Below are 27,360 nucleotides of genomic sequence, written 5' to 3'. Positions count from 1 at the left end.
CAGCACAGATAAAGGAAGCCCAGCTATGACAGAATTGAGGGTAAAGAGCAACAAATGGGAATAGAGACCTGGATCCTATTCTAAGCACTGTTACTAACTGGTGATGTAACCTTAGACAAAGCACTTCTCCTCTCTGGGCCTCAATTTCTCCTCTGCACTATATGGTTAGTAAGAGCCCTGACACCTGCAATGGTAAGTAGTGCCCTCCTGCCTCCCCTCCTCTCCATACAATTTCCCGACTGGGGTTGCATTCTGGTACTGCACATAATTCCCCTCTGCTACCCCCATTTAAAGTCACAAAAATCAATGGTATTGTAAGGAGTCCACAAATCACTTAAAAATCCACAGACCAAAGTTTATAAAGCTTTTATTAAACATTTTAAACAGCTGTGCAATTGAGCCAACCAAAAATAAAACAATGTTTTAACCAGCAGCCCTTAAATTTCAAAAATGTTGCTGTTAAGTCCAATTCCCCAGGTGACAAGCACCAAGTTCAGTCCTTTGCCCAGGTCACCTCCCACTCCTCAGTCAATCCAAGGGAAGATGAGTGAGTGGATCAGACTGGAAGCATACTAAGAAAAACAAGGAAGTCTTCTTCCTGGGTATTTCTTTGTACTATGGAATCTTCGAAGAGACAAAGCCTCGGGGTCCCAGCATGGAACAGAAGTGGCCACTTCTTCTCACCTCTCCTGAGTTGTTCCACTCAGGCTGATGTGTTTGAGGGCTTGTGTCCTTTTCAATAATCTCCACCATTATAGAGATATCAACTGTGCTAGTGATAAATTCCTAATTCAGATACACAACATACATTCTTCCCAGCCAATAAAAACAAGATAATCTCCCAAGCAAAGCCACTGGTTGTTCATCACCATTCTGAAGCACAGACCTGCTCTCCAACCCAGTCATGTGGGAATCAGCAGATTTAAAGGAATTGGGACAAAGATAAAAAACCCCAACAGCTCATAGTACTGCCCCTAAGAAATGAGAACCCTGTAAACTCTAGAAATTGGGGAGGGATGTGACACTGTGGGGGAAGACACGTTCTGATACCCAGGAACTATTGCAAGAGTGATATCGTTTCTTTCAGAAAAAGAAACAGGAGAGTTAAATGTGGACAGCATTGAAATGCCAAAATACATTTCATTCTAGCCTACTGAGCAGGAAGCCAGAGCTCCCAGGGGCCAGTGGCTTCAGTAAAGAGCTGGGGTTTCTGCAATTATGAGACCTGTACTGACAATAACTCAACTGGCCCAATGGGCAATAATATAAGGCTGAGAGGTTGGAGAGAAGGAAACTAATTGCACTCCAGACAAGGTTCATCTAGGCAAAAACAAGACGTGCATTCTGCTGCCACATAGTGGAGATCCCTGGATCAGCAGAATTAGGCTGGCCATGTTGGGTCTGGTCCCCTGGCAGGATCTGAGATGAAAAGGTGATCATCCAGTCAGTGAGGTGTAGGAATGAAGGCAGGAAAGAAAAACAGCAACAACCGACCACTGCTGGGCTTCAAACCAAAAGTACCAGGTGGTGCTGTCGTTCACATCATAAAAAACTGGAAGTGACATGGCATAGGTGAAGGATGCCCAATCAGGAATGTGCTAATCTAGTCTACACAGATGTGCAGGAAGCCTGTGATCAATCATATTGTGAACATCCTTTACCCTTGGGTTCTCACCTTTAAAGCCAATCAATTAGCAGCATATGAGGATCCTAAGTCCCCACTATCCTGGGATCGTGAGCTGATTCAGGGAGGTGGGAGCCAGTGCAGTGATATAAGAAACAGTTCCCCCAACAGCTGTAACAGATAAGGAACAAGGCTGCCAGGAAGACCAAGGCACAGATTGTGCATGGCTTCCGCTCTAGGAGGAAGCTCAGAAGGTAGAAGCCCATGAACATCGAGTGATTGAACCAGAGAGCTGGGTTGAGGGGCTTTGGGATAAGCAGGACAGGCAGTAACCACTGAAGGCAGTACATGGTCTCTGTTGGGCAGGGGAGGAGAGGCACAGGGCCCACAACAGCAAATGAATTCTATCTGCTTCTTTGATTTCGTTTCCACTCAATTTTCAACAGCTTCTCCAATGTGTCAAGGAGCACCAAGTTGTCCCGTATTCTGAAGATATAACTTAAAAGAAAAACACAAAACACTTATGGGGGGAAGGCAATTAGTTCAACATTATGAACAATAAAAGTATGTACTTGTAGTTCTGTGAACTAGAGACCTCAATCAATGAAATCATACCAACTTTGCTCAGGGATCAAATCCCATGAAATTCATCACAAATTACAGAAAAGGTTTTCTTGTAGACATTTTTTTCTAAGTTGACGTGATGTAAGACGGCAAATGGAGTCACTACTTGAGCTTATGGTGTACCCAGAAACCCTTTAATCACATTCCATATTTGTCAGTATCAGCTAACTACTTTGAAAGTTATCATGGAAAAACTAGATAGTAGCTAGACAGAGACAATGCTGAGCAGCAAAGTCAAAACAAACTTTGCTTCAGTCAGTTCAGTCCTCATCAGTTACAAGGTAATCAAGGAGGTGACAAGAAAGCTCCCCCACCAGCTGAAGATGGCTTCTCTTAAGCCCCAAATTCCCTAGATGTTACCTGCCTCTATAACTTCAAGAAGATCAAACAGGGTCAGTCAGGCGCAGGCCCTGGGTTCCAGCAGTGCATAATCTCACACATAAACATAATAGAAAATAAAGTAATCACCAGCAGTCTTTTGAACAGCACCTCACCCCTGTCTTGTCTGTCAGGGCCAGATTAATTGTGGATTATCCATAGGTATGTTTTAATTTATTTTGTTAATTCCATTTTCATCTGGTTTGGGCTCTGTGTGTGAGCCGCTACACTACTTCCCTGCTGCCTCTGACGTTTTCCTAAATAGCTGGTTTAGTTCCTCTCGATGTCTACTGATCAAGTATATAAAGGCAAAAAGACCCTGACCCAAGCTTCCTGTGCTCCTGTAACAGGTTTCCAAGGAGACACCAATGATTTATGTATCCCTTCTGGACACAATGCCTATCCAAGAAAATATAAATGATCTTTTTCTTTCATTTATTCTCAAACACTTATTGTCTACCACATAAATATCCCTATAATGTGCTTGAGAAGATATAAAGATTAAATTTAAAAAAAAAAAGATTAAATAAGACATCAGTTGGCATGGAGTTTATAATCTAGAAGCCTCTTAAAAGTCAGCTTTTTAGGAGAAGTTCAGTCCATGACTAAACTGAGTGAAGGCTATGAGTGACTAGTCACTGAAAGTAACATTACCTTACTAATTTTGTTTTCAGAGGCAGAAACTACATTTCACCTAGTATCTGGAGAAAGCCAGAATGACCTGTGACTTGCCCCACCACCTGAGCAACCTTTGCCACAAATTCACACTGGCACAAAGTGCTAGGTGTGGTCACCCAGAAGACACCATGACTAATCTTTAACAAGCCAAGGCAACTTGATTCACTATAAAGTGGTGCTTTCATTCATATGGGCCAATGGGGAAGCACCCTGGTGACTGACTCAAAGTTTATTATTGGTTGCCCAGTTGCACTTGAGCTTTGTAACATCAAAGGAAAAAAGTATCCAGTCTCTGCCCTTTGGAACACTGATGCCTAAACATTTACCAGGACACTAATGAAGCTTTACTACCCCTAAAGGAAACTAAAAGGAAGGTAAAATTAAAAGGAAACTAAACCAGATACTCATTTAGAAAAAGTCCCCAACCAGGGTGCTATTCCCCCATCCAGGGTGCTATTCCCAATATAAATTTGTTGTTGTTCAGTTGTGTTCAACTCTTTGTGACCCCAAAGATACTAGAATGGTTTGCCATTTCCTCCTCCAGGTTAATTAACAGATGAGGAAACTGAGGCAAACATGATTAAGAGACTTGCTGAGGCTCACACAGCTAGTACGTGTCTAAGGCCGGATTTGAACTCAGGAAGATGAGTCTTCCTGACTTCAGGCCCAGCACTCTCTTCCGCTATGCTACCTAGCTATCCCAGCATGGTGTAGTGTGAGGTATCACACATGTGAGCCCACAACACTCGTGAGCACGGCCTAAACCAGATTAAAATGTAATTGGGAAATATTTAACAAAATTAATAAAAATACAATAAAATATATAGATACTAGTGATATGTTGTTTTCTAAGTCAATATGGATCCTTACATATGGTACAGTGACCATTGTTTCTTTTTGAGTTTGACACTACTTGTATAGTAGCTTGAGAATGCTAAAGTTGGCATTACTTTGTACCTGAGTCCAAATCCCAGGACTAGTTACTTGACCATAAGCAAGTTGTTTCCCCACTGAGTCTCATTTTCCAGAGGCTTGTTATGAAGGAAGTGCTTTGTAAACCTTAAAGTGATATAGAATGTTAATTATTACTGGCAATGAGATGGATGGAACCCACTGAACTATAATAGAGAACATCCCTGTGACTTTGTACATGGTGTTATCTGCCTCTCAGGTCCTGGACTCCCCCAGAGCTCGGGTGGGAATGGGACCTAAAGAGGGGGCCATCCTATGGTGCACTGGATTTGGAGTCAGTGGACCTGAGTTCAAGTCTTGGCTCTGCTACCTTCTGCCTATGTGACTTGAGCTTCAGGTTTCTTGCCTGTAAGAGGAGGAGGGTATTGGACAAGGTCCCCTTTCATCTCTAAACCTATGAATAGTTGCTGCTTGCATAGGGAATCTTCAGAACCTTATTCTTGGTTGAGTCTGCTCCTGGCTGCACCTAGAGGCAGCCTTTCCTCCCCACCAAGAAAAGCACTCTAGTCTTCGTGGAAGGTTAAAGAGTGCTGACTCCTGAGAAGTCTTCTTGATGCATGTCATATAGTTTCAAAAAAGGATACTGAGGAGTCATGACATGTGAGTCTGAGTTGGGCAACTCTGGCCAAGTCTTACTTCACATCTTTAGGCTTTATCTTCCTTATTTTACAAACAAGAGCACTAAGACTTGCACAAGGTTGTTGGAAGGTAATCGAAGAGTAGAATTCAGGCCCACTACATTCAGACACTGACCCTGGGCTCAATCTTCCCTTTTCTTTTGAGTACTGGCAAGTGTAGGAAAACCTAACACTTGTTTCCTTTAAATAAGAGTTCCTTTAATGCTTTTATAACATGATGTGACTTACAAAATTCCCCAGGAATTCAGTTACTGTATGAAATGAGGTACATCTGCCTTTTGGGATCAACCAATGTTTTGCCATAATGTACCTTTAGGTGTTCCAGCACCTCTGGAAAATCTCCAATTGCTCGGAGTCAAAGACAAGCTAAGTGCCTGAGTCTGCTTCCAGAAAAGGGAGCAGAAATTTACAGGTAGGAGATAAGTGACAATAAAAGGTTATCTTCTAGGAGTATGGACATTAGTTAGAAAAACTAAATGGCTTTAAAATTGCAGATAATAAAATGTTCTTCTAGATGTTAGCATAAGCCATTTCTCTACCTGGGTGACAATTTCCATGGAAGAGGCACCATAGGTTACCCAAATAATATCTGATCCCTGCTGCTGGATGTCAACACTATAGAATCTCATGCTGTGCTCTTCCATGAGCTGGTGACAGCCACCATGGGAATCTGTGTAGTGCAGGAGTGAAGAAAACACTTCCCTGCCAAGAGGCATGTTCATGCCAAGGTCAGCATGGAATTGGCAGAGTGAAGTGAAAAGTAAACCAATGCTTTCTGAAAACCCAACAACCAGGCGACAGGGTGGAGTAAAGAAAACCATACGATGTGGGCAGAACTATGACATTCTGAGTTATATGGCAGAGGGATGCAAAAATGCAGTTTAAATAGGGACCACAAGCAAAGGGTTAAAGAACTGAATACTTGAAAATAGTTTCCTATCACAACCCATAGCAAAAGCTGATAAAATATGGAAAGGCCTTGACTTCAGAGCTGGGGCACATTCCTACCTTTGCTCCAGCCTCCAAATGTCCTATTCTTACAGCTGCCAGCTAAATAATTATTTCAATATCAACAAAGCCAGTTTACTTAAGATTTTAGAGTAAAGAAGTCAAGTACACAAACTTCACTCCAGTCTAGCAGGTCTGCTTAATGACTCTGGCATAAATGATTCTCATTTCTGCCCCATGCCTGTGCTTATTCTTCCTCCTTTCCTATTATTGCTATAATCAAGCTTTAAACCTCACCTCCCACCATCTTACCAGAATTTTTCTCATTCTACAAGCTGAGCAGGTCCATGGGCTCAATTTCATCTTATCAGACCCTATGAACCTACTGACCATTCTTTTGGGGAACCAAATGAGCTGAACGCAATGAATATGGTTTATCTTAAGCACTAACTTCCCTGAATGAGTTAACCTGCCTTTATAACTTCAAGAGGATCAAACTGATGGCTATTTTCTGAAACCAGGCTTCTCTAGAAGCAAGATCTCACCAAGAGCGATTACTTATTCCTATACTTCCTTCCATACTTCCTATTCCTAAACTCCACCTTTTCATTTAGTCAGGTAACCAGTAAAACACAACACTCAGAACTCTCCTACACTTATGATCTGTCCCTAGGCTTACACACCTTACTAGGCATTTGTTCACCTGCCAAAGCCATAGGTGGGGTCAAAGGATGTGCCATTTCCTTTTACAAATTCATATCCCTTAGTCATAACGGAAGCTACTACTCTGAATATAAAGATCCTTACCCACCACTTTAAGGATCTAATAGGGTGACTACCATGCAGGTAATGCTAGTAAATCTCTCATGCCAAATATCTCTAAAAGTAGCCTATAATTTATCATATTATCCTCTCTTGTTACTGACAGATGAACCCCAAAGAATTCTACTGAACCCACTTTTTTCTGGGAGGAAAAGACAAAAGAATGGTATATTCGTTCTGGTTCTGCTACCAGTTTTGTAGCCTTGAATTGATAATTTAACCCTTCTGGTCCCTCATGTGCAAACTGAGTAAACTGGAAATTATGGTTTCCAATCCTTCAGTTCTAACATTCTATGACATTCCCAAGTTACACTTACAGATCCTTACAACAGAGGCCGAGCAGGTAAGAAGCAGGCAAACATGGAGCTCTTAAAACACTGGACAAGTCTTTCTTAGTCTAAATGAACCAGATTGCTATCATGTCTGAAAGACTGCTCATCCAAGAAAAACACAGCTCTTTCCGAAACCTGTCAACCTTTGCCAATTTAGACATCAATGTTCAAAAACTTCTGAAGTTTCTTCATGGTTCTCAACGAATCGTGAGCATACCAAAACTTGTACAACTACTTAATGAAATCTTCATCAGCCTAAGGGCCTTGTTCTGGATATTTTCCAGGTTATCAATATATCTTTATTAGTATGCCCAGAACTGAACACAGTGCTTCAGATGAGACCTGATAAAAGCAGAATAAATTGAGGTGAGATTATCACCCACCTATTCCTATAAGTTATATCTCTCAATGCAGCCCAAGATTGCATTAGGTTTTGCTGTTGTTTGCTGCCACATTTCAGTGCTGATTCATGGAGCCTGTAGTCTACTAAAACTTGCAGATTTTTTTTTCAGAGCATGCCTGCCTCATCTTGTACTTCTGTAACTGATTTTTCATGCCCAAGTATAAGACTTTATGTTCATCTCTACTGAATTTCATCTTATTAGATTCAGCCCAATGTTCTTGTTTGTCAAGTCCGTTTTGGATCCTGTCATCCACTTTGTTAGTGTCACTCCCAGCCGGGTGTTCTCTGCAAACAGGATAAGCATACCATCGATGCCTTTATTCAAGTCATTGATAAAAATTTTAAACAGCCCCAGGAACAAGCATAGATTCCTGGGCAACTCTGAGATGTCTTAGCCGAATCTCACAAATCATATTTTTAGTATTTGAAAATGTTATTAAATATAGTATCCTAAGGTTACTTCAACAATCACCCACTCTCCTTTTCTCCTACTGAATATTTCCTGGGTACCTAATAGCACTGTGTATGTAAAAGGGTGATTCTTCTCTCACCAATTCAGGGTGTCCGGTTAACATGGCCTACATCTTTTTTCTTGTCTCAGATGGTGGCATGTGGAAGGACAGGGGGAAAGAGTTACTTGAGGGAGCAGGTGACAGCAATAACTTTCAGAAATGGGATAGTGATAGGACTAGGTTGTTTTCAAATAAGTCACTTGCTGAGCATTTATTTTCCAATTAATCATTTCTGCTGGCAGCCATAATCCCAACCAATGATGGCAACTTTATAGGAGAGGGAAATGAGGCTTTCATCAGCAAGTTATACATACAAAGAAGTTTAACAATGCTGTGTTTTAACTGGTGTCCTTTTTGGCTTTCCTATATATGATCTAGAGTAATGCTATAACTATCCTCTCTATGGGGCTTCTCTTGTTTTTCAAGCACACTCTGAATTTCAAAGAATTCCTAATCCATGAAGTCACAGTCTAGTAGCACATGATGCCTGATATCCCCAAAGTGAAAGATCTTAAGTGGAATGTGAATATTCCAAAGTCTAGTTGGAAAAATGCAAGAGAAAAAGTCAGGTTAAGCTTTATCTTTTAAAGATATTTCATAGATGCTAGTAAAACTTCCCTTCTGTGGTTTACTAACAAAGCTATCAAAGTTGATCCTTGATATTTATTTAACTTGATAACCAGAACCACAGCTAAGTTTTCCAAAGAATGGACCAATGTTTAACTGACCATTAGCTATAATGAGAGACCTAATATTTTCTGTATCCTGGCCATCATATCTAAGAGTCTTTCAGACACAATCTTTGACATTGCTGCAGAAAGGGCTGATGGACTGGTTGAGCAACATCAAGTGAGTATAGACAGAAGTTCTCTCAAACACTTTACAGGCCTCTGCAACAGACAAAACAAGAATTTTCATAATAGAAACAGAAAGTAGATCTGTTTCTTGGGACTGAGACTGAACCATGTCCTAGATTCCACCTTTACTACCTTTAGGGAAAATATAAAGGTCTAGTAAGAAAAACAGAAAAAGTTCTTAAAAAAAAACAAAAAAAAACCCAACCCTGTTCCCTTTGTGTCTCTCTCTCTATGCCCATGCCTTCACAGCTCTATCTGCAAATTCAGTTAATATTCCAGACTTTGCAGCTGTCTCCTTTAAAAATAAAATAACTTATTTTGAAAAGTGGTATGAGTTGACCATCCCATTCAACTTCTTAGATGCCTGCATACCAAGGAGATAGGCAAGCCATGAAACAAAATAAAATAAGCTTCATAATCCAGCTGGTATTAACATGTTACTCAGCAAGCATGGGGAATAAGTAAAGCTAGGGCAGGTTAAATAGTGATGTCAAACTCAAATAAAACCATACTAAACCATACATAAGAATCCCTTGCAGCTGTTAAACTGACTTAGAAAAACACATATTAGAATGACCTATATGTTACTGAATTATTATTTATTTTGTTAAATATTTCCCAAATACATTTTAATCTGGTTTGGGCCACATTTGGAAATGCTGCATAGCCACAAAATTGACACCTCTGGCCTAGAATACCAATGCCCTTTCAGACATATTCATGAAGTGTGGTTGTGTTCTACGCAGCAATCAATAGATCAATAATTAATTGATCAGTAAGTATTAAGTGCCTATATATTTCGTGCAATATATTTAGGTAGCAATGAGAAAAAGGTATTTATTTTCTTGCGGAATGCACCATTAGAGGAGGTTTGCTTTTCTCTTTAACATTACAGCTCAATAGCATTTATCAGTTTTCTAGTGGCCCTAAACTGTGTTGTTTCTCAATAGCTTTCAGCCAACCACAACAAAACAAAGTCATTATATCATGCCACTCTACATTAAAACTACTTACTCACAAAATTACTCCAATGTATATAGCTAATTGATGTGAATAAAATTGCTGCTGTGTTGGAGAGGCAGATCAACAGCCTGACTCAGGATGAGAGAGTCAATATAGTGCAGGAAGAAGAGAACTAGGCTAAGGGTCAGGAAACTTTGGTTCTAGCCCCAACTATACCATAGACTTACTATATGAGCCTGGGACATTTCCTATCTAGGCCTGGTTCTGCAAAATGAAGTTCCCTTCTTGCTCTAAAGTTCCAATATTAGGATGTTATGATACTGTGATGTAAGGAGAGGGCACTGAAACTCTCCCAAGTAATTTTAGCAGCTGTGATTCAGTTTCTTTATCTGTAAGATGGAGATAACAAAACTTAACTATCTCCCAAGACAGTAATGAGGAAACTACTCTGCAAACCTAAAAGCATTATATAAAGAGCCACCTCTGAGATTTACCACCTGTCCTACCTTGGAAAAGACACCTAACCTCCCTCTTAGTTTCATTTGTAAAATAAATAGATCTAGACTAGGAGGCTTCTGAGGCCCTTTCCAGTTTTAGAGATTTATGAGTCTTTAATTATTATTACTATTTCCCTACAGGATGTTCAACACTCCTTCCCATAAAAAATACCCTCCATAAAGCCTCTATTTCCTACTTCTCTATAGTACTGCCAATACTTTCAGGCCAGTCAGCAAGCAAGCCACAGAAGTAAATCTGAGGCCCAGGGAGAGGAAGCAGTGACTCACCCAGGATTATACAATAAAAGGAACAAGAGAAGCTATTCTCCCACCCCCCCATCCCTCATACACATAATCATGGACTCAGGGATGGCATCTTACAGCTTTAGGGTTTCAGAAATTTTTTCATTTGATATTCATAGGAACATCTCAAGGCATGTGTTACTGCTCTCATTTCACAGATGAAGATACACAGGCTTAGAGAAGGAAAGTGGCTTCCATCCTCTCCAAGCACAAGCTACTGCCGGTGTCCCTATGCAATACACGTGCCCCCTACCTCTCTGGGACTCCACTGACAGTGAGGAAAACCCAGGAACCTGCGGATAATCCGCATGAAGGCTCGGAAGAAGGCTCTCTCCCATTCCTTGGAGTCCTGCCTCCCGGCTGCCCCTTCAGGGCAGGGACTGACATTTCCCAGCCCACTGCCCCGGGAAGCGGAGGGCGCACCAGGGGAGGGAATGGAACCTTCTGCGCCTGCGCCGAAGGCGATGCTCGTGGCAGTGAGGAGCAGCGGGCCGGAGTTACGCGCTTGCGTCGGAAGAGGGCTTTCCCCTCACCCCCAACCCCTCCTCCCTCCAGGTTACCTACAACCCTTAAGGGGGAGCCGGGGAGAGACAACATGGCGTGTAAAGGCTGCCCACAGAACTCCCACCCCTTCCCGCCGCGCTGAGGCCGGCCCGAACTACCTGCAAACGCAAACGTCGCCATGGCCGCGTCGCCTCCGCCACTGCTGCCGCCACCGGAAGCCCCAACGCCTTCCCCTTCCCTCCCCTCCCCTCCCCGCCCTCCCGTCTCCTGTTCATTGTTACGGGCCGAGGACCCGCTCCCGAGCCGGGCCTGGCGTCGGTGTTCGCCTGAGTTCCGCGCATCCTGAACCCCCAAGGCCCCCCTGCGCCTCCCCGTTAGGGCCCCCCTGGCCCTTTCCTCATCCGCTCCCAGGCCTGTCTCAGGGTCCTGGGTTGCCCAAGTCAGCCCTGGAGTAGACGAGATGTAACGATCTACAACCTCCGCGAAACCTGGTTCTTTTTCGTCAGGCACTGTGTCGGGCAGCCCTAGGGGAGCGGCAACGTGCCCCGCATGCGTGTGCGAGAAATTACGAGCTTCGAAAGTCAGCCCTCCGTTAACTGCGGCCGTCGGGGGTGGGGATGAGGAAATGATGAGCTGGTGATCCGCAACCCGCGGATGGTCGGACCATGCGCAGATAAGTTCCCCCATCAGTAATGATGTAGTCCTAGGGACTTAGAGGAAATAACGTTATCCTAGAGAGGCAAGAAGGTAGAGGAATGGTGTGGGAAGGCTTGCACAGGTACTTGGCCAGGGGTGCAGCGGATGGAGCTTGGTATGGGAAACCAGGAAGCCCCGAGTTCAAATCCAGTCTCAGACACGTACTAGCTGTGTGAGCCTGAACAAGTCCGTTAAACACTGCCTGCCTCAGTTTCCTCATCTGTAATAGTACCTACCCCCCAGGGCTATGAGAATTAAATGTTTATTATCTTCCACTACCACATACTGCTTCAGCTAAACGGGACCACTTACCTTCCCTAAATTCAACTTGTGTTTTCTGTCTTCCATACTTGCTCCTCCTCTCCAGGAAGCCTTCCTTGGGTCATCCCAACCTACAATGAATCTCCTTGCAGTGATAGCCCATTTTCCTTTCTGAAGGATCACTCAATCACAAAATCTTAGAGCTGGAAGGACTCTAGTGCTCCCAGACTCAGAAGTCATTTAGTTCAATTCCTACCTGCATAAGAATCAAAGTGCGGAGCTGGATACCATTTTTTTCCCCAAGTTACACAGTAATCGTGCCTAATTAGAAAAAAGCAGTAGCTCATTAAAAGAAAGGCTCTTTGCAAAATTGAGTGGCAAAATGGAGGAAAAGCATAAAGCACTTGCATATTATTTTGAAACCCATTGGCTTTCTTATGACAAAATACTTGGAAGGGTATTTGACAAAGTAGAGATGGCCTTTTTTTCTTAGTGATAATACAAATGAAATAAATTCGTTTTACAACAAAATTTCCTCTTGAAAAGTGTGTATTTGGTGGATAATCTCAAAGAGCCTAATAACTCTAAATAAATTAATACAAAGTATTAAGAGTTTAAATTCATACTCTAATCCAGAAAGATACAGTGACTGCATGTGTGAGAAATTCAAAGCTATAGATAATGAATTTACAAAATATTTTGTATTTTTTCTTAATTTTAAGAAACATGCCCTGTAAATTAAATAGAAAAAAGTGAAATCTTGTTTATTAAACTTGACCAGTAGAATTATCATTTTGTTTTCAAAATCTAGACATTTCTAAATATGAATGAAAGTGGAACCCATTTCTATAGGCAAATGATAAATTTGATCTTATGCCATTTTTTTAAAAGAGAGTTTATTGTAATGTGATGAAGCAGTAATGACTTCTGTGGAATTTCTGCTTTATAGTCCTATACAGAGCACAATGTGAATGAATGCATTTATAAACACCAAAATAAAACAATGGCGCAATTATGTACACGTTACCACTTTAAAAACTCTTTCTCTTGATAACTGGATGAATTTCTTCTACTGCTGAATCATCTTCTCTGTATACTCTAATGGTTTTATCAGTTTCTGCAGTGAGTAATGACTTCCAAACGGGTCAAAGGTACATGCAAATATTCCTGATCACTGTCCAAAGATCCAGGCTGCACAGTTGCATGTACTTTTTGGAAACTGTAGCCAGTTCTCCAGTCCCAAAGATGAATAGTGCCATTATCCCCTCTAGATACCAGCACTCCATCTGAATTCACGGTTAGTGTATTAATTATAGCACTATGACCAGAAAGGTTTTAAATGAAGTTTCCATCAGGGAATTTCCACTGTTTACTATTATCTGAAAAACCAGATGCAAGCATGTAATGTCTTGGATGAAAAACCACCACTCTGTTTTTTGTTTTTGTTTTTTTTGGTGATTCATTAACCTGACACATTTTTTCTTCCAATAAGTCCCATAATTGTATGGTCCTGTTGTGGCTTCCCATTATGATCTGTGGTTCTGAAGCTTGACACTTTACTGTAGCCACTACCTTTGTATGTCCTGCCAGTGTGTGTGCACTGTCTTTTGTCCTCAGGTCCCATATCAGTGCAGTTGAATCTCTACTACAAGTCATAAGCACATCAATTGTTGAGTGCAAATCCAAACCATAAACTGCACTTAGATGTCTGGGATAATGTCTGACAACCTAATTGTATTCCAGATCCCAGCACTTCACCAGTTTATTTTCTCCACAGAATAGGTATGGACTCCTTGAACTTACTATCACCCTTTGTACAGTACCGATCTGTCTGATCAATGACAGTTTCCTTTTGCCACTAGTCAGGTCCCAGATTTTTATAGTCCTGTCAGCAGAACCAGTAACAAACCACTGATTTCCAGGTTCTACTGTAATACATCAGACTCAGCCTACATGTCCACTGATGACTCTGTGTAATTTTCATGGTGAATGCCACTGTGGGTTAGGCATTGTAGGTGCTTTTTGGGGCATCATTGCAGTATTCTTGGTGACACTAGTTTCCATCATAGCCATAGCTAACCCGGGTTAGCTGAATATTCAGGAAGCCTAGCATGTCCATAGACATCACCTAATTAGCTGAAGTATTTGTATCTATCCTGGATTGTGAAGGAGGTAGGACCACAGCGAAAGATTATGCAACAACTTCATTCAGCATGCTTTGAATCTTAGTATCTGCATTCAAAGCCACATCAGGTCCTGGTGGATATGGATGTGTACCAGTCACTAAATATTCAAGTTCTTGTCCTTGATTGGCAGAATACAGTTTATATCCCTATGCATCCACTGCATTCTGAAAGCCTTTCTCTATAAGATTTTCCTTCAAAATAAGCATTTGCAACCCAGGACCATACTGGGGATGAAGTTTGACAGACATCTTCAGCTTGTGACTCTTCATCCAACTATACTGGCTTTGCATTATCAGTCACATATATGTTACGGGTCCTCGTCAATAATCTGAACACAAGCATGTGCACAGAATATTTCTCTACCTCCTCCACCACGATGCCGATCACTTGACCTCTCCTCCAGCCCCCCAGTCCCTCCTTCAGATCCAAAGACTAGATGGAACACTTGCTGCACAGACTGCACAGTCCTTTCTGGTACCTGGAAGAGCAGGCACTGGATATGACATAAATGGCTATCGGTGCCGGATGTGACATAATGGGTGTATGCCCATTGCATGATTTTACCCCATCTAAGAACTTGCGGTGTGTGTGTATAACCTACGTCAGATTGCTTGCAGTCTGGGGGACGGGAAGAATGGAGAGAGAAAAATTTGGAACTCAAAATCTTATAAAAAATGAATGTTGAAAGTTGTCTTCACGTGTAATTGGAAAAAATAAAATACTATTTATATTAAAAAAATAACTTGTGATAACACATTGAAACAAGCATTAGAACCTAAAAATCTTATGGCTTTGACTCTAGGCAAATAAAGAATTCTCTGGTTTAGCAAACAAAGTAATTTAAATTTTACTACCCTTCATAACATCTTTTCTGTGTGAATCTCCTGTGGTTGTTACAAAAGCAGTATCCAGTTCAATAAAGAAAAAAGAATTTCGAGTACCAGTAACATCAGAGATACTATGTTTCGAGAAACTTTGCCTCAAGAAAGAGCCCACCTGCTGCATTAATAATATTATGATTATTATTTTATGCAAATATGAAAATTATGAAGAATTTTATCAAGTACCTGTTACTTTATTTTTACTGTACATTTAAAATTTTTGTTAAAATATGATAAATTCTTAACTTCATTTGAATAAAATATAGGCTAAGTAAATTATTAATGTATACTGTTTTCTGAAAGGTATAAGTAGGGGCACAATTTTTTTTTTTAAGTAAAAAAGGCTTGCTACACAAAGTTTGGAAATCACTGCCTTAGAGTAAGACTTCTATTTTTAGCTGGTGTTATGGAGACATCTAGTGGTGAGATCTAAGTTGGTTCCCCAAACTAATTACAGGGAAGAAGAATCTTTATTAAACCAACAGCTATAGGTAAAGAGCATCCTTATTAAACCCATGTCCTTTCCAAAGCCTGACATAGGGGACAAAAGGGAGCATAAGCTATATGCCCTGAAGGCCTTTTTGGAAATTGCAATCTAGTTAGAAAGACAGTATCTTTGACTTTTTTTTTTTTTTTTTTGCTTAGGCAGTTGGGATTAAGTGACTTGCCCAGGGTCACACTCCCAGTAAGTGTCAAGTGTTTGGTCTGAGGCTGGATTTGAACTCAGGTCCTCCTGACTTCAGGGCCAGTGCTCTATCCACTGTGCCACCTAGCTGCCCCAATATCTTTGACTCTTAAGTAGGACAAGTAGGGCAGCTAGGTGGCATAGTAGATAAAGCTTTAAGTCAGGAAGACTCAGTTTCCTGAGTTCAAATCTGGCCTCAGACACTTACTAGCTATGTGACCCTGGGCAAGTAATTTAAACCCTGTTTGCCTCAGTTCCTCATCTATAAAATGAGCCAGAGAAGGAAATAGTAAACTACTCTAATATCTTTGCCTAGAAAACCCCAACATGGGCTCATGAAGAATTGGACATGACCAAAACACCTGAACCACAACACAAACAGGAAGAGACCTGGCTTCTAGACTCACTATTTGACTGAAAGTGCTCCCTCCAAGCTTCCCAGTTACCCTTTCTCAGCCTTCCCTGAATTCTTGGCAGTATGAAACAGCTGTGAAGAACTTCCTATTTGCTGAAACTCTCTCCTTCCTTCCCTTCTGTGACATTGCTCTCTTGATGTTCTTTTCTGCTTCCTTCCTTGGCTCTATCCCCTAAATATTGGCATTTCCCAAGACTCAGTTTCTCAGTCAATTTGTTAGCTGTGTCTCTGACTTGCATTGGCAGGTTAAGATTCTCTGAAGCCTCTAGGTAACGAAACCTGGGTGGCTTCTCTCCAAGTTTCCCCAAAACACGTTGCTTGAAATTAACTACCAGGACCCACAAGATGAAGTGACTTCCCTGGTTACTAGAAAGGCAATGTGGTGTAGTAGAAACAGCACAAATCTTGAAATCAGAAGAACTGAATTTAGATACTAGCTCTGGCACAAGCATGTGACTTTAGGAAAGTCACTTTCTCCCCGTATTCCTCATCTATAAAATAGAAATAATACTGGCACAGATCTTAAAGAATTGTTGCAAGTAAGGAAAATGCTTTATAAATCATGTGCTGTAAGAGTGAATTATCTTCTATTTTTTTTAAATAGGAAAGGACCATAAATGTCTCATAAGGTATAGAGAGGAATATTTTGAGGTTTATGGAACATGTGAGGTAGGTAGTGAAATTAGTTATCCTCAAATTGCAAATAAGGAAATAGACTCTGATCAAATGTTACACAGATAAATAGGTAGAGGTTGGGTTTTAGGGTATGGCATACCATTTAACATCAAGTATCCCCACTTGTGGCTCAGTGGATAGAGTGCCTAGACTCAGAAAGACTCATCTTCCTGAGTTTAAATCTGGTCTCAGACACTGAGTAGCTGTGTAACTCTGGATAAATCACTTAACCCTGTTTGCCTCAGTATCCTCATCTGTAAATCAAGCTGGAGAAGGAAATGAGAAACCACTTCATTATCTTTGCCAAGAAAACCCCAAATGTGGTCATGAAGAATCAGACACAATCGAACAGCAACATCTCCACTGTCTTCTGAGAATGTGTAGGCATTGTCTCTTACCCAGTGTATTAGCACGGGTTCTAGAATCAATTCAATTATAGAAAAGATTGGGAATTTAAATGGACTGCAAGCTCAATCAATCAACAAACATTTATTAGGCACCTTCTGCCAGGCATTGTAGTAGACTCTAGGGGATATAAAGTTCAAAATTAAACAGTTCCTAGCCTCAAGGAGGTTACATTCTATCAGAGAAAACAATATATAAGTAAGTACAAAGTATACAAAGTAAAAACAAAATCATTTTTGTAGAAGGCACCAGAAGCTGGAGGATTAGGAAAGGTCTCATGTGGGAGTTGGGAAGAAGCTAGGAATTCTATAAGGCAGAGGTGAAGAGGGAGTGAATTCCTGGCAAAGAGAAGGAAGGAAGGATGTCATGAATGAGGAAGACAGATAAGTTTGGTGAACCAAAGAATAGAAGAAGGGGAGTAACACATAGTAAGATGAAAAGGTAGGCTATCTAATTGATTAGATATGTAGATAGAGGGAGAGTAAGAAATTGAGATCGATTCCATGACTTGAACTTGAGTGGCTAGAAAGATGGTCTTATGCTCAACAGAAATAGGAAAGGTTGAAAGAGGTGTGAGATTGGGAAAGGGGAAATGATTTCTATTTTAGACAAGTTGAAGTTAAGATGTTCATGAGATGTCCTGTTAGAAATGCCTAACTGGACAATTGATGTTGGAATGAAGCTCAAGAGAGAGACAGAGGATGAATATACAAATCTGGAAGTCATCCACCTAGAGATGACAATTGAACCTATCGAAGATAATGAGATCACTAAGAAAGAGGGTGTAGGGTTAGAAGAAAAGAGGCCCCAGGGCAGAGACATAGTTAAGGGAGGGGAACAAGAACAATGATCTAATAAATGAGTAACATGTCAAAGGTTGGATAAAACAGTAGTTTAACCTAAATAAATAGCAAGTTACAACCTCTCTAGTCCTCAGTTTCCTTGTCTACAAAACTATGGGCTTGGACCACATAGTCTCTGAAATTTTTCCAGCTTTAAATCTATGATACTATGCGAAGATACTAGGGAATCTATTGGACAATCTGCCTCTGCATCCTAGGAGTTCATTGATTCTCATGGCTTCTGCTATCTGTTGACAAGTCCTGATAGATATGTGAGTGTAGTTCAGAGGAAAGAGCACAGAACCAGAAGTTTTACTTGGTTCTCAACCCAATCCCACCACTAATTCAAGATGTGCCTTTGGGTAATTCACACAATCTTGCTTGGTTTCAGGGTCTGTATCTGTAAAATGAGAGTGTTGGGCCAGGTAACCACTAAGGTCCTTTTAGACCCATGACTATCAGCTGCTTGAGAGCAGGGACATTTCCCCATGACTATCCACCTATGAGCATAGAATCTGGCACATATTAAGTTCTTGGGAAATGTCTGTTGAATAAATGAATGATGAACATCTCCCTGTGTGCTTAGATTTAGAGAAAACACAGTCCCAATGTAGTCTGCCTGAATCAGGACATATCTGGAGTATTGCATTCAATTATGCACTGCATTTTAGGAAAAGCATTGATCAGCACATCCGGAGAAAACTGATTAGGCTGGAGAGGGTACTGGGGATCATGCCATGTGAGAATTAGATGAAGATGTTGAGGATAATTAACTCACAGAAAAGAAGGCTTAGGGGAGTCAGGAATGTAGTTTTCAAGTGTTTAAGGGACTTTAACTAGAAGAGAGTTAAAACTTGTACTAGTGGGCCTCATGGCACCAGAAGTAGATGTAAAGGGTGCAAATTGTAGAGAAGCAAATTTCAAATCAATACAAGGAAAAAATTACCAAAGTGGAATGAATTGTCTTGTGAAGCAGTAAATTCCGTATCACCGAAAGTATGCAAGCAGTGGTTGGTCAGACTGGGTCAGGGATATTGTAGAAGAATGGGGTCAAACTCCAATAGAAAGGAAGTTACTAAACTATATATAAGGATCCCTGCAGGGGGCATATTGACTTAGAAAACCACATATTAACATTATCTATATTTTATTTTATTTTTATTTTGTTAAATATTTCCTAATTACATTTAAATCTGTCTCAGGGGGCCTTTTGGTCTGTGGGTGGTGTGTTTGACATTTCTCTTGTAAAAGTATTCTAGATCAGGCTTGAGCTGGATTGGACAACCTCTGAGTTTCTGTGATTATGTATGTCTCTGTACAGGGGAGGTCAGGGAATTTTTGAAAGATTCTCTCTAGCATGGAGGCAGCATGGCTTAGTGGCTAGGGAGCTGGCCTTGGTATCAGGAAGACCCGAGTCCAGGTCCCACTTCTGACAGATCCTGTCTGTGTGACTCTGGACAAATCCCTTAACCTCTCAGTGACCTAGGCAACTTTCTAAGACTATCAATTGCAGTGAAGATGTTGACCTGCACTGGTAGAGGGAGATTCCCCATCTGGGAGTTCCCTATGCCAATAATCCTAGGTTCAGTCCCTGTTCTTCACGTAACAAGAGGCTGCTTCACCCGAAGGTCATCAAAACAGCCTCTTTTGGATTTCAATTGACTTTACACAACCTCTCAAGTGTGTAAACCATCCCTTTGTTGATGGTGTTGAAGACGAATGGTAGTTAGAATTTCTGCCTTCTTCCAGCAGGGGTCACCATTACACCACAGAGAGGGTGGGGCAGCCTTCGCTAAAGGGCCGGGCTGGTAGCTCTGGAGAAATGCCTATCCATCATCAGATACTACCATCTCCTAGAGACTATGGCAGGGACAGAATAAGGAGAGCCTAGGTTTAAGGTCTCCTTCTACCTAATAAAGAACACGACCAGTCCTTCTCTCCCTTTCCCTCTACTACTCCACCTGTCTGCCACTCCCCATCCTAACTCCCCCACCTACCTCTGGAGTTTGAAGCCATAATGACGAAGCCCAGACATTTGCTAGCTGTGTGACCATGGGCAAGTCATCTTCACCTCTCTGAGCCTCAGCTTCCTCATCTGTACAATAGGGATAATAATGCCTTTAGCATTTTTCTCACTTGGTTGTTTTGAGGTTCAAATGAGATATTCTTATGCAAAGCATTTTGCAAACCTTAAAGCACTGCATGAATTCCAGATATTACTACCATTCCTACTATGTGCCTTGTAGAGTGGCAGCATGGTCTTGTGCCTGGAGAGCAAGATTTGGAGCAGGGAAGACCTGAATTCAAATTCTGCCTTGGACATATACCGGCTATATAACCTTGAGAAAGTCATTGAACATCTCAGTGCTTATGCAACTTTCTAAGACTATAAATTGCAGAGAATATGCCAGTCTATATTGATGGAGGGGATTTCCTCACCTAGCTGCTAAGTATTACCTAGCTGATAGGTTCCAGTGACTATCTCAAGTAAGAATGCAATGGGGATGGGGGGGAGGAAGGAATTTCCTATCGGTGAAATCATAGCTCTAAACTATTCCTATTCCTATGCATTCTATGAAAATCTCTAGGTAAGACTGAGGAATGGACAGCACAAATGCTGCACTGATATCCATAAAATATTTAAATAACCAGAGGAAGGCTTCCAAGGATAATGGAGGGATAATCTTAGGGAGGATTTATGTGAGATGTGGATGGGACTTGTATAAGATAAGAAGGTGTGGATAAGTTGTGATCTGCATATCCCTGGGGGGGGGGGGGGAATACCTGCTGGGTAGAGGTTATATATCAATCAATAAATGAGTATTTATTAAGTGCATACTATGTGCCAGGCACTGCACTAGCTGCTGAGGATACAAAGACAACTAATGAAGCAATCTCTATTTGCAAAGAGCTCAGATTCTTTAGTATCTACTAAAATATCAGAGTAAGTACTCTGCGAAAAATTCTGTCTGTGCCTGGCACTTTGGGGATGCAAAGATAGACTCCTTCACAGCTCTTTGTCTCATGAACATATGACTCATATGGTCGGGGAAAGACATAGAATGATACAATTATAAACTTAGAGCTGGAAGGGACCTTAGATATCACCTAGTTCAACTCCTCCCATTTTACAAATGAGACAGCTGAGGCCCAGGGAGGTTAAATGACTTGCTGAAGGTTACATAGATAGCAAGCATCAGAGGTGGGATTCAAACCCAGTCTTCTCACTCCAGAGCCAGTATTCTTTCCACTGAACTACACTGCCTTCTACATGCACATCAATCAACATGCATTTATCAAACACATCTAGCCTGAGATACTTATTAGCTGTGTGATGCTGGGCAAATCACTTAACCATTGCCTGCCTCAATTTCCTCATCTGTAAAATGGACATATAATAGCAGCCGCCTTCCAGGGATGTTGTAAGGATCAAATGAGATAATGCTTGTAAAGCACTTTGTAAATCTTAAGGCACTATATAAATGCTAGCTAGCTAGTACTAGTAGTTGTATTATAAAATAATAGTATGATAATATTTAATAAACATTTTAAATACTAATTATTATTAATAATAGTATTCAGTGGCATATTAATATTATTTAACACTGTTATTAATAATAACATTTATTAATATATATTATAATAATAATTGCTTGGTGTTGGGGATATAAAGACAGAAACTAGATATATATATAGAAGCCGAAATGTAAGGGATTCATATACAGGAATTCCCTTCTCTAATGTAATAGATTAACTTATGGGGTTTGTTTGAGATACAAAAAGGTTAAATGACTTACCAGGGTCACAGAGCTAGAAAATCTCAGAGTTAGGCTAGGATCCTAAATGTTCCTGACTCCAAGACCAGAACTCTGTTCACTAAGCCAGAATACCTTCTTTATTCACATACATATACATGTAAATCCATTTACATGTTCTTTAAATTACCCAACTTAAATAATAATTCAATAACTCATGCTTATACAGGGTGTTCCAAAAATTTAAGTTATTTCAAGCTATTAAGCTTTAAAGTTTGCAAAGTACTTTCCTTACAACAAAACTGTGAGGTAGGTAGTGCAAATATAATTATCTCTACTTTATAAAAGAGGAAGCTGGGATACTCAACTGAGATTAAGTGACTTAGTCATGATTACATTACTACCAAATGAGGTGATATTTGAACCCAGGCTCCTTAACATCAGGTCCGGAACTGTATCTACTATACCACTCTGTCTCTCAGGGGGAAATTACAATATAAGACAATACATGAATAACTGACAAGGTAGTATAAGACAGTGGCCAAGGGTGGAATATGGCCCTTAGTGCCGCCCTTTGACTGAATCCAAACTTCACAGAACAAATCCTCTTAATAAAGATTTATGTTCTGTAAAACTTGGACTCAGTCAAAAGGCCAAACCCAAGGACCTAGAAGGTCACATGTGACCTCGAGGCCTCAGGTTCAGCAGCCCTGGTCTAGTTTATTCTTCTCCTATCTTTATTTTATAGAGGAGGAAATTGAGGCCCAGGGATAGAGATTGATGTGAATGAAGTCATGCTGGCATAGAAATTCAGAGTTAGAAGGAACCACAGAGGCCTTTGAATCCAACCTACACCTGATAAAGGATCCCCTCTACAACATGAAAGAAGGGGAAATGCGTCTGTTATGTGCCTACCATGTACAAAGCACCATGTTAAGAGCTGAAAACAGAAAAGCAAGACACATCTTGCTTTCAAAGAGTTCACATTCTAATGGAAGAAACAGCACAAATGAAAATTTGAACTCCCAGTTAGGTGGAAAAGTCCAATGAACCATAAGGTGCAGCAACAAAGCCGGTAGTAATGCTCCTTCTTTCATTTTACTTACACTGATAAAATCTTGTCAGTTTCTGATGTTGAGCCATTTCCTTTCTGGGTCTTCAGTGGCTGTGGCTATAGTGGTTGCAGAAGCAGCTGCCAGGCTGCATCTCCACAGAAGCTGCTTCCCAGGATAATGACTACAGACACTTGGCTGGGAGCATTGCTACTCCCAAGGCTTTTAGGTTGAAGGCCCTGGGCTGCCTCCATCAGGATCTGAGGAAGGGTGGTCCAGGTGGTGGTGGTGGTAGTAGCAGCACATGCTGCTTCCTCTCTCTCCCTTAGGGTGTCTTGCTACTTCAGCTATGACAAATGGTCCTGCTGTCCAGCACTCTTACCACAGTATTTAGGGGATCATAGATGGGCAAAGGTGAGTGAAGGATGATGTGACTCCAGCTAGGGAGCCCATGTCAGTCTGGGATCTGAGAGTGTCCTGCTCTTCTTTTCTCTCCTCATTGCTTCCCTTGCCCACCAATAATTTCATGCCAATTCTCTTTCCCAGTCACAGTGGCCCACTTAACCTCTACTCAATTCCTATCATCTTTCTTACATCTTGGCTGAGTTACTCCTCCACTCTTTACACCAGCTTTGAAATAATATACAGAGCTGCTCCTACGACAGAAAGATGGCAGTGTGGTATCAGAGGAAAGGATCTGGACTTAGAGGCAAAAGACCTAAGTGTGAATCCTGGGTCTGCCTAATATTCGTCATTCAACCTTAGACAAGTCATTTCCCTTCTCTAGAACTCAGTTTCATGCTTTGTAAAGTTAGGGGATTGGACTATGACTTTGAAATCTCTGACATTCCAAGATGCCAATAATCCTCTGATGATTGAGACCTTTGGTGGGGGAAGGGGAAATGGTTTGCGCTGAACCATCCATACTTACCCTCTTCAGACTCCATTTTCCAAATAACTATATGGAATTATAAGGGCTATCTGTGTGCCTGCCAAGCTGATTCCCATGAGAATCAAACCCATGGTCTTGGCTTCCTTAGCAAAATGTTTCAGCTACTGTGCCAATGTGGCATGGCCCTGATAATGAACTATTAAGAATCAAGCCCTCTTAGCCCTAAGATTGAAGACCCCAAAAGACTAGATCATGAATCACAGAATCTTTAAGCTGGAAGAGAACTCAGAGGCTATCTAGTACAACACAGAGAAAACCAAGGAACCCCCTCTGCATCTTCTAGCCTCCACTTGAATGCCTCCAATGAAGGGGAGCCCTCTACCTTCTGAGCCTGCCCATTCTGTTGTTTTGAGACAATTCTAATTGTTAAGATGTTTTTCCTTATACTGAGGTGAAATCAGCCTCAGCAACTTCTACCCATTGTTCCTATTTCTGCCCTGTGGAGCCAAGCAAAACAAGTACAATCCTTCTTCTGCATGACAACCCTTCAAACACTTGACGGCAGCCATCGTGTCTCTCTTTTAGTCTTCTTTTCTTCAGGCTAAACATTCTTCATTCCTTCAACTGGATCCCTATATGGCAAAGCTTCCTGTCCTCTCTCCATCCTAGCTATTCTTCTGGGGACCCCTCTCCTCAAAGGTGGTACCCAGAACTGGACATAGCCTTCCAGATGGGTCTGAGCCACGCTGCCAAGGGCATTCAACCTCTCCTCCTCCTTGACATCCTCCACAAAGCCAAGTATTGCCTGGCCCCTGGAACTGCCTCTGAAATATCAACTGTGAACTGGCCCCCCCCCCCCCCCGTCCCCAGCTACCTTCACCCCCCACCTTCAGGCATATAACAACTCAAATATATTATACATATTAAAAGAATATATTCTCTAGGAGCCCTGAAGGGGATAATGAAACCTATATATACATCTATATATTTATACACAATAGATTGGCTGGGAAATGCTCTGAAAATTCTTCCAGCTGTGACAGCCCTTTGAAATACGGCACACTCACAACGCCTCCCCCACTGCCGGCTGGTTGGAGACATTAAAGATTTAAAAAAGAAAGAGAGAGAGAGACAGAAAGAAAGGGAGGAAAAAGGAGGTGGCTTCTTTTGCCTCCTGTGGCCCTACGGCAATCTGTGTTTATATATTAAACCCACTCATCACCTAATCAATCCGACTCTCTCCCCCCTCCCCTATCTGCCCTCATGGGGACCAGCAGGCTGCCTGCAGTGTTCCAAGCATCCTTTCACTGCTTTCCCTGAATTTGAGGGCCTGAGACTCACAAGGGGTGGGTAGGAAAGAGGGGTTGAGGATGGGGATGTGGGGCACATGCTGATTTCTCTTCGAGGTGAGAGAGGTGACTAGTTCTGCAGAAGAGGGGGTTGGGACCCAACACACAGACTCCCCAACCTTGAGGTGGGCAGTGACAGTCTGCTTTCCACTAAAAATCAGCCTGCATTGCATGTCTGGCCAGCCTGCCATAGGCTGCTAATTCCCATTATATAGCCTTTTAGGGAGAGACTAAATATGTGTGTTTTAGGAGGAGGCACGAAGTTGGAAGAAGGCACAGGGTGAAGGGGGTGTGTGTGTGTGTGTGTGTGTGTGTGTGTGTGTGTGTGTGTGTGTGTGCTCTTCTAATCTTTGCTGGTTAAAATCCTTTTTCTTCAAGGTTCAGCTCAAATGACACTTCTTCCATGAAGCTTTCCTTAATCTCCCCAGCTAAAAGTGCTCTTTCTCCCTCTCCAATCTCTCCTTTGCTCCAGTCACATTCTATTGTGTATCATATTCCTCGGTGTACAAGTCATATTTATCCCTTCAAAGATTGTATGCCCCTTGAGAAAATGGACTGTATACTTAAAAAAAAATCATTGATGCTTTTACCTTTTTGCATGGCTATCACTTTGAAATGTTCCACCCCTCCTCCCCCTCAAAAGAATCCACCCTTGAAACAAAGAAGTATAACTAAACAAACTAAGCCAAGATTTCGGCCATATCTGACAATGCTTTACTCATTCTGACCTACAGCCCACCACCTTTCTGGCAGAAGAGACAGGTATGTTTCATCATCAGTGCTAAGGACTGGCATTTTTCATATTTGTATATACAAGATCGTGCACTTAATAGTAGGAATGTAATGAACATTGAACTGAATCGACCTTGGTTGAGTTGGGAAGGCCTGAGCTACTTCTTCCTTCCCAGATTTAATCATTCATTCATCAAACATTTATTAAGCACTTGCTGTGTGTAAAGCACACACAACTTAGCACTGGGAGAAATTCAAATTTAGAATAAGCACAGTTTCTGCATTCCTGGAGTCATGGAGGGAGAAGATCTGAGAACAACTTAAATGCACAATATTAAATAAATGCGTTAGAGAGATGGAAAACAAAATGCTATGTGAGGGTTGAGAAGAAAGTTATTACTTAGCTTGGGTTCAAGGACAGCTTCATGGAGACATTTGAGTTGTGCTCTACAGATAAGGTAGGAATTCAGTAGGCAAAGAGGCAGAAGGCCATTCTAAGCCTAGGGAATAGCATATTGGAGGGACAGAGAAAATTTTTTTTGATTAAAATTTTTTTCTTTTATTTCTTAAATTAATTGATTTATTTTTAGATTTCAACATTTACTTACATAAGATAAGAGCACAGAGAATTTTTCCAATATGCCTGGAGCATCAAATACCTGGAAAGGAATAACAAAAAATAAGGCATGATAGATAAGGTGATCCCAGGTAAGGTGAATGTCCTACAAAGGAACCTGAACTTTTCTCAGTAGAAAATAGGGAACCATTGACAATTAGTCAGGTAGGTAGTGATTGGTCTGGGAGGCTTCTGATTTAATACTTTAGCAACTCAAGGGTATCAGATCTCTCCCTTCAGGTGTAGTGTGCCCTCAAGCTCTCTTCCTCCATGTAGCTATCAAAACCTTCTCCCTAGAATTGCTATGGTAAAGACATTTGGACTGAAAAGTAAATAGCTGATAACGACGAAGGCCTCCCTTTTCCGGGGGATTTACCTTTAAGGAAGGAGAGAAAGGGGATTTAAAATTAAGGGAATGAATCTGCAATGGTAGAATTTTAGCTGGTGGTAGAGAGTTAGCTTTGGGGGGCAAACGGCCCTTGATCTATCTCTAAAATCACAATCAGTATCTAATCTACTTATTATTAAGACTGCTCCTGGAGTAGTGGGAATGTTCCTTTATGTTTGGGGAGGTAATGCCCACTCCCAGCCTCAGGTACACCCTTCCTCCAAATATCAACCTACACAGCCTCTCCTACCTTTTCTTGAACCACTATGGACACAGATCCCAGAGCAGCAGCTGGAAATAACACAGGTTATCATGGGATTTAAAAAAAAATACCAACTTCTTTTAGATCCTGGGTGTTCTAGACCATAGAGATAGTTGAAGTTGCTTGAGAGGTTGTGAGGATGAGAGAAAATGGCTAATCCTCCATCTTATTGGTCACATGACCCAGAAATAGCTCTAAATCTTAGAAAAATCC

The 27,360-nt window shown here is 41.3% G+C and overlaps 1 protein-coding gene and 1 pseudogene across 2 annotated transcripts; both read right to left on the bottom strand.

Annotated features, from left to right (window-relative positions):
• Positions 1 to 343: 343 nt before the first annotated feature.
• On the bottom strand, positions 344 to 11,297 carry BLCAP (BLCAP apoptosis inducing factor). Of its 2 annotated transcripts, none has more exons than XM_027867255.1 (2): positions 11,214 to 11,297; positions 344 to 2,122 (listed from the first exon to the last, which is right to left on the bottom strand). In XM_027867255.1, exon 2 carries the CDS (start codon positions 1,972 to 1,974, stop codon positions 1,711 to 1,713), a length of 264 nt encoding a protein of 87 aa, XP_027723056.1. In that variant the 5' UTR covers positions 1,975 to 2,122; positions 11,214 to 11,297; the 3' UTR covers positions 344 to 1,710. The 2 variants fall into 2 exon arrangements, with proteins under 2 accessions (XP_027723056.1, XP_027723057.1); XM_027867256.1 differs by lacking the exon at positions 11,214 to 11,297 and adding an exon at positions 10,805 to 10,959.
• Positions 11,298 to 13,043: 1,746 nt separating this feature from the next.
• LOC114046664 overlaps positions 13,044 to 27,360 on the bottom strand; it is a 122,597-nt pseudogene continuing 108,280 nt past the window's right edge.

This window comes from Vombatus ursinus, unplaced genomic scaffold (genome assembly GCF_900497805.2).
Source record: "Vombatus ursinus unplaced genomic scaffold, bare-nosed wombat genome assembly UNPS02014785.1, whole genome shotgun sequence".
Classification (NCBI taxonomy): Eukaryota; Metazoa; Chordata; class Mammalia; order Diprotodontia; family Vombatidae; genus Vombatus; species Vombatus ursinus.
This window is presented reverse-complemented; position numbering and strand designations above follow the sequence as displayed.

Bases quoted from the DNA above. Each gene is read 5' to 3' on its own strand.
- BLCAP (XM_027867255.1), bottom strand. From the start codon at position 1,974: ATGTACTGCCTTCAGTGGTTACTGCCTGTCCTGCTTATCCCAAAGCCC.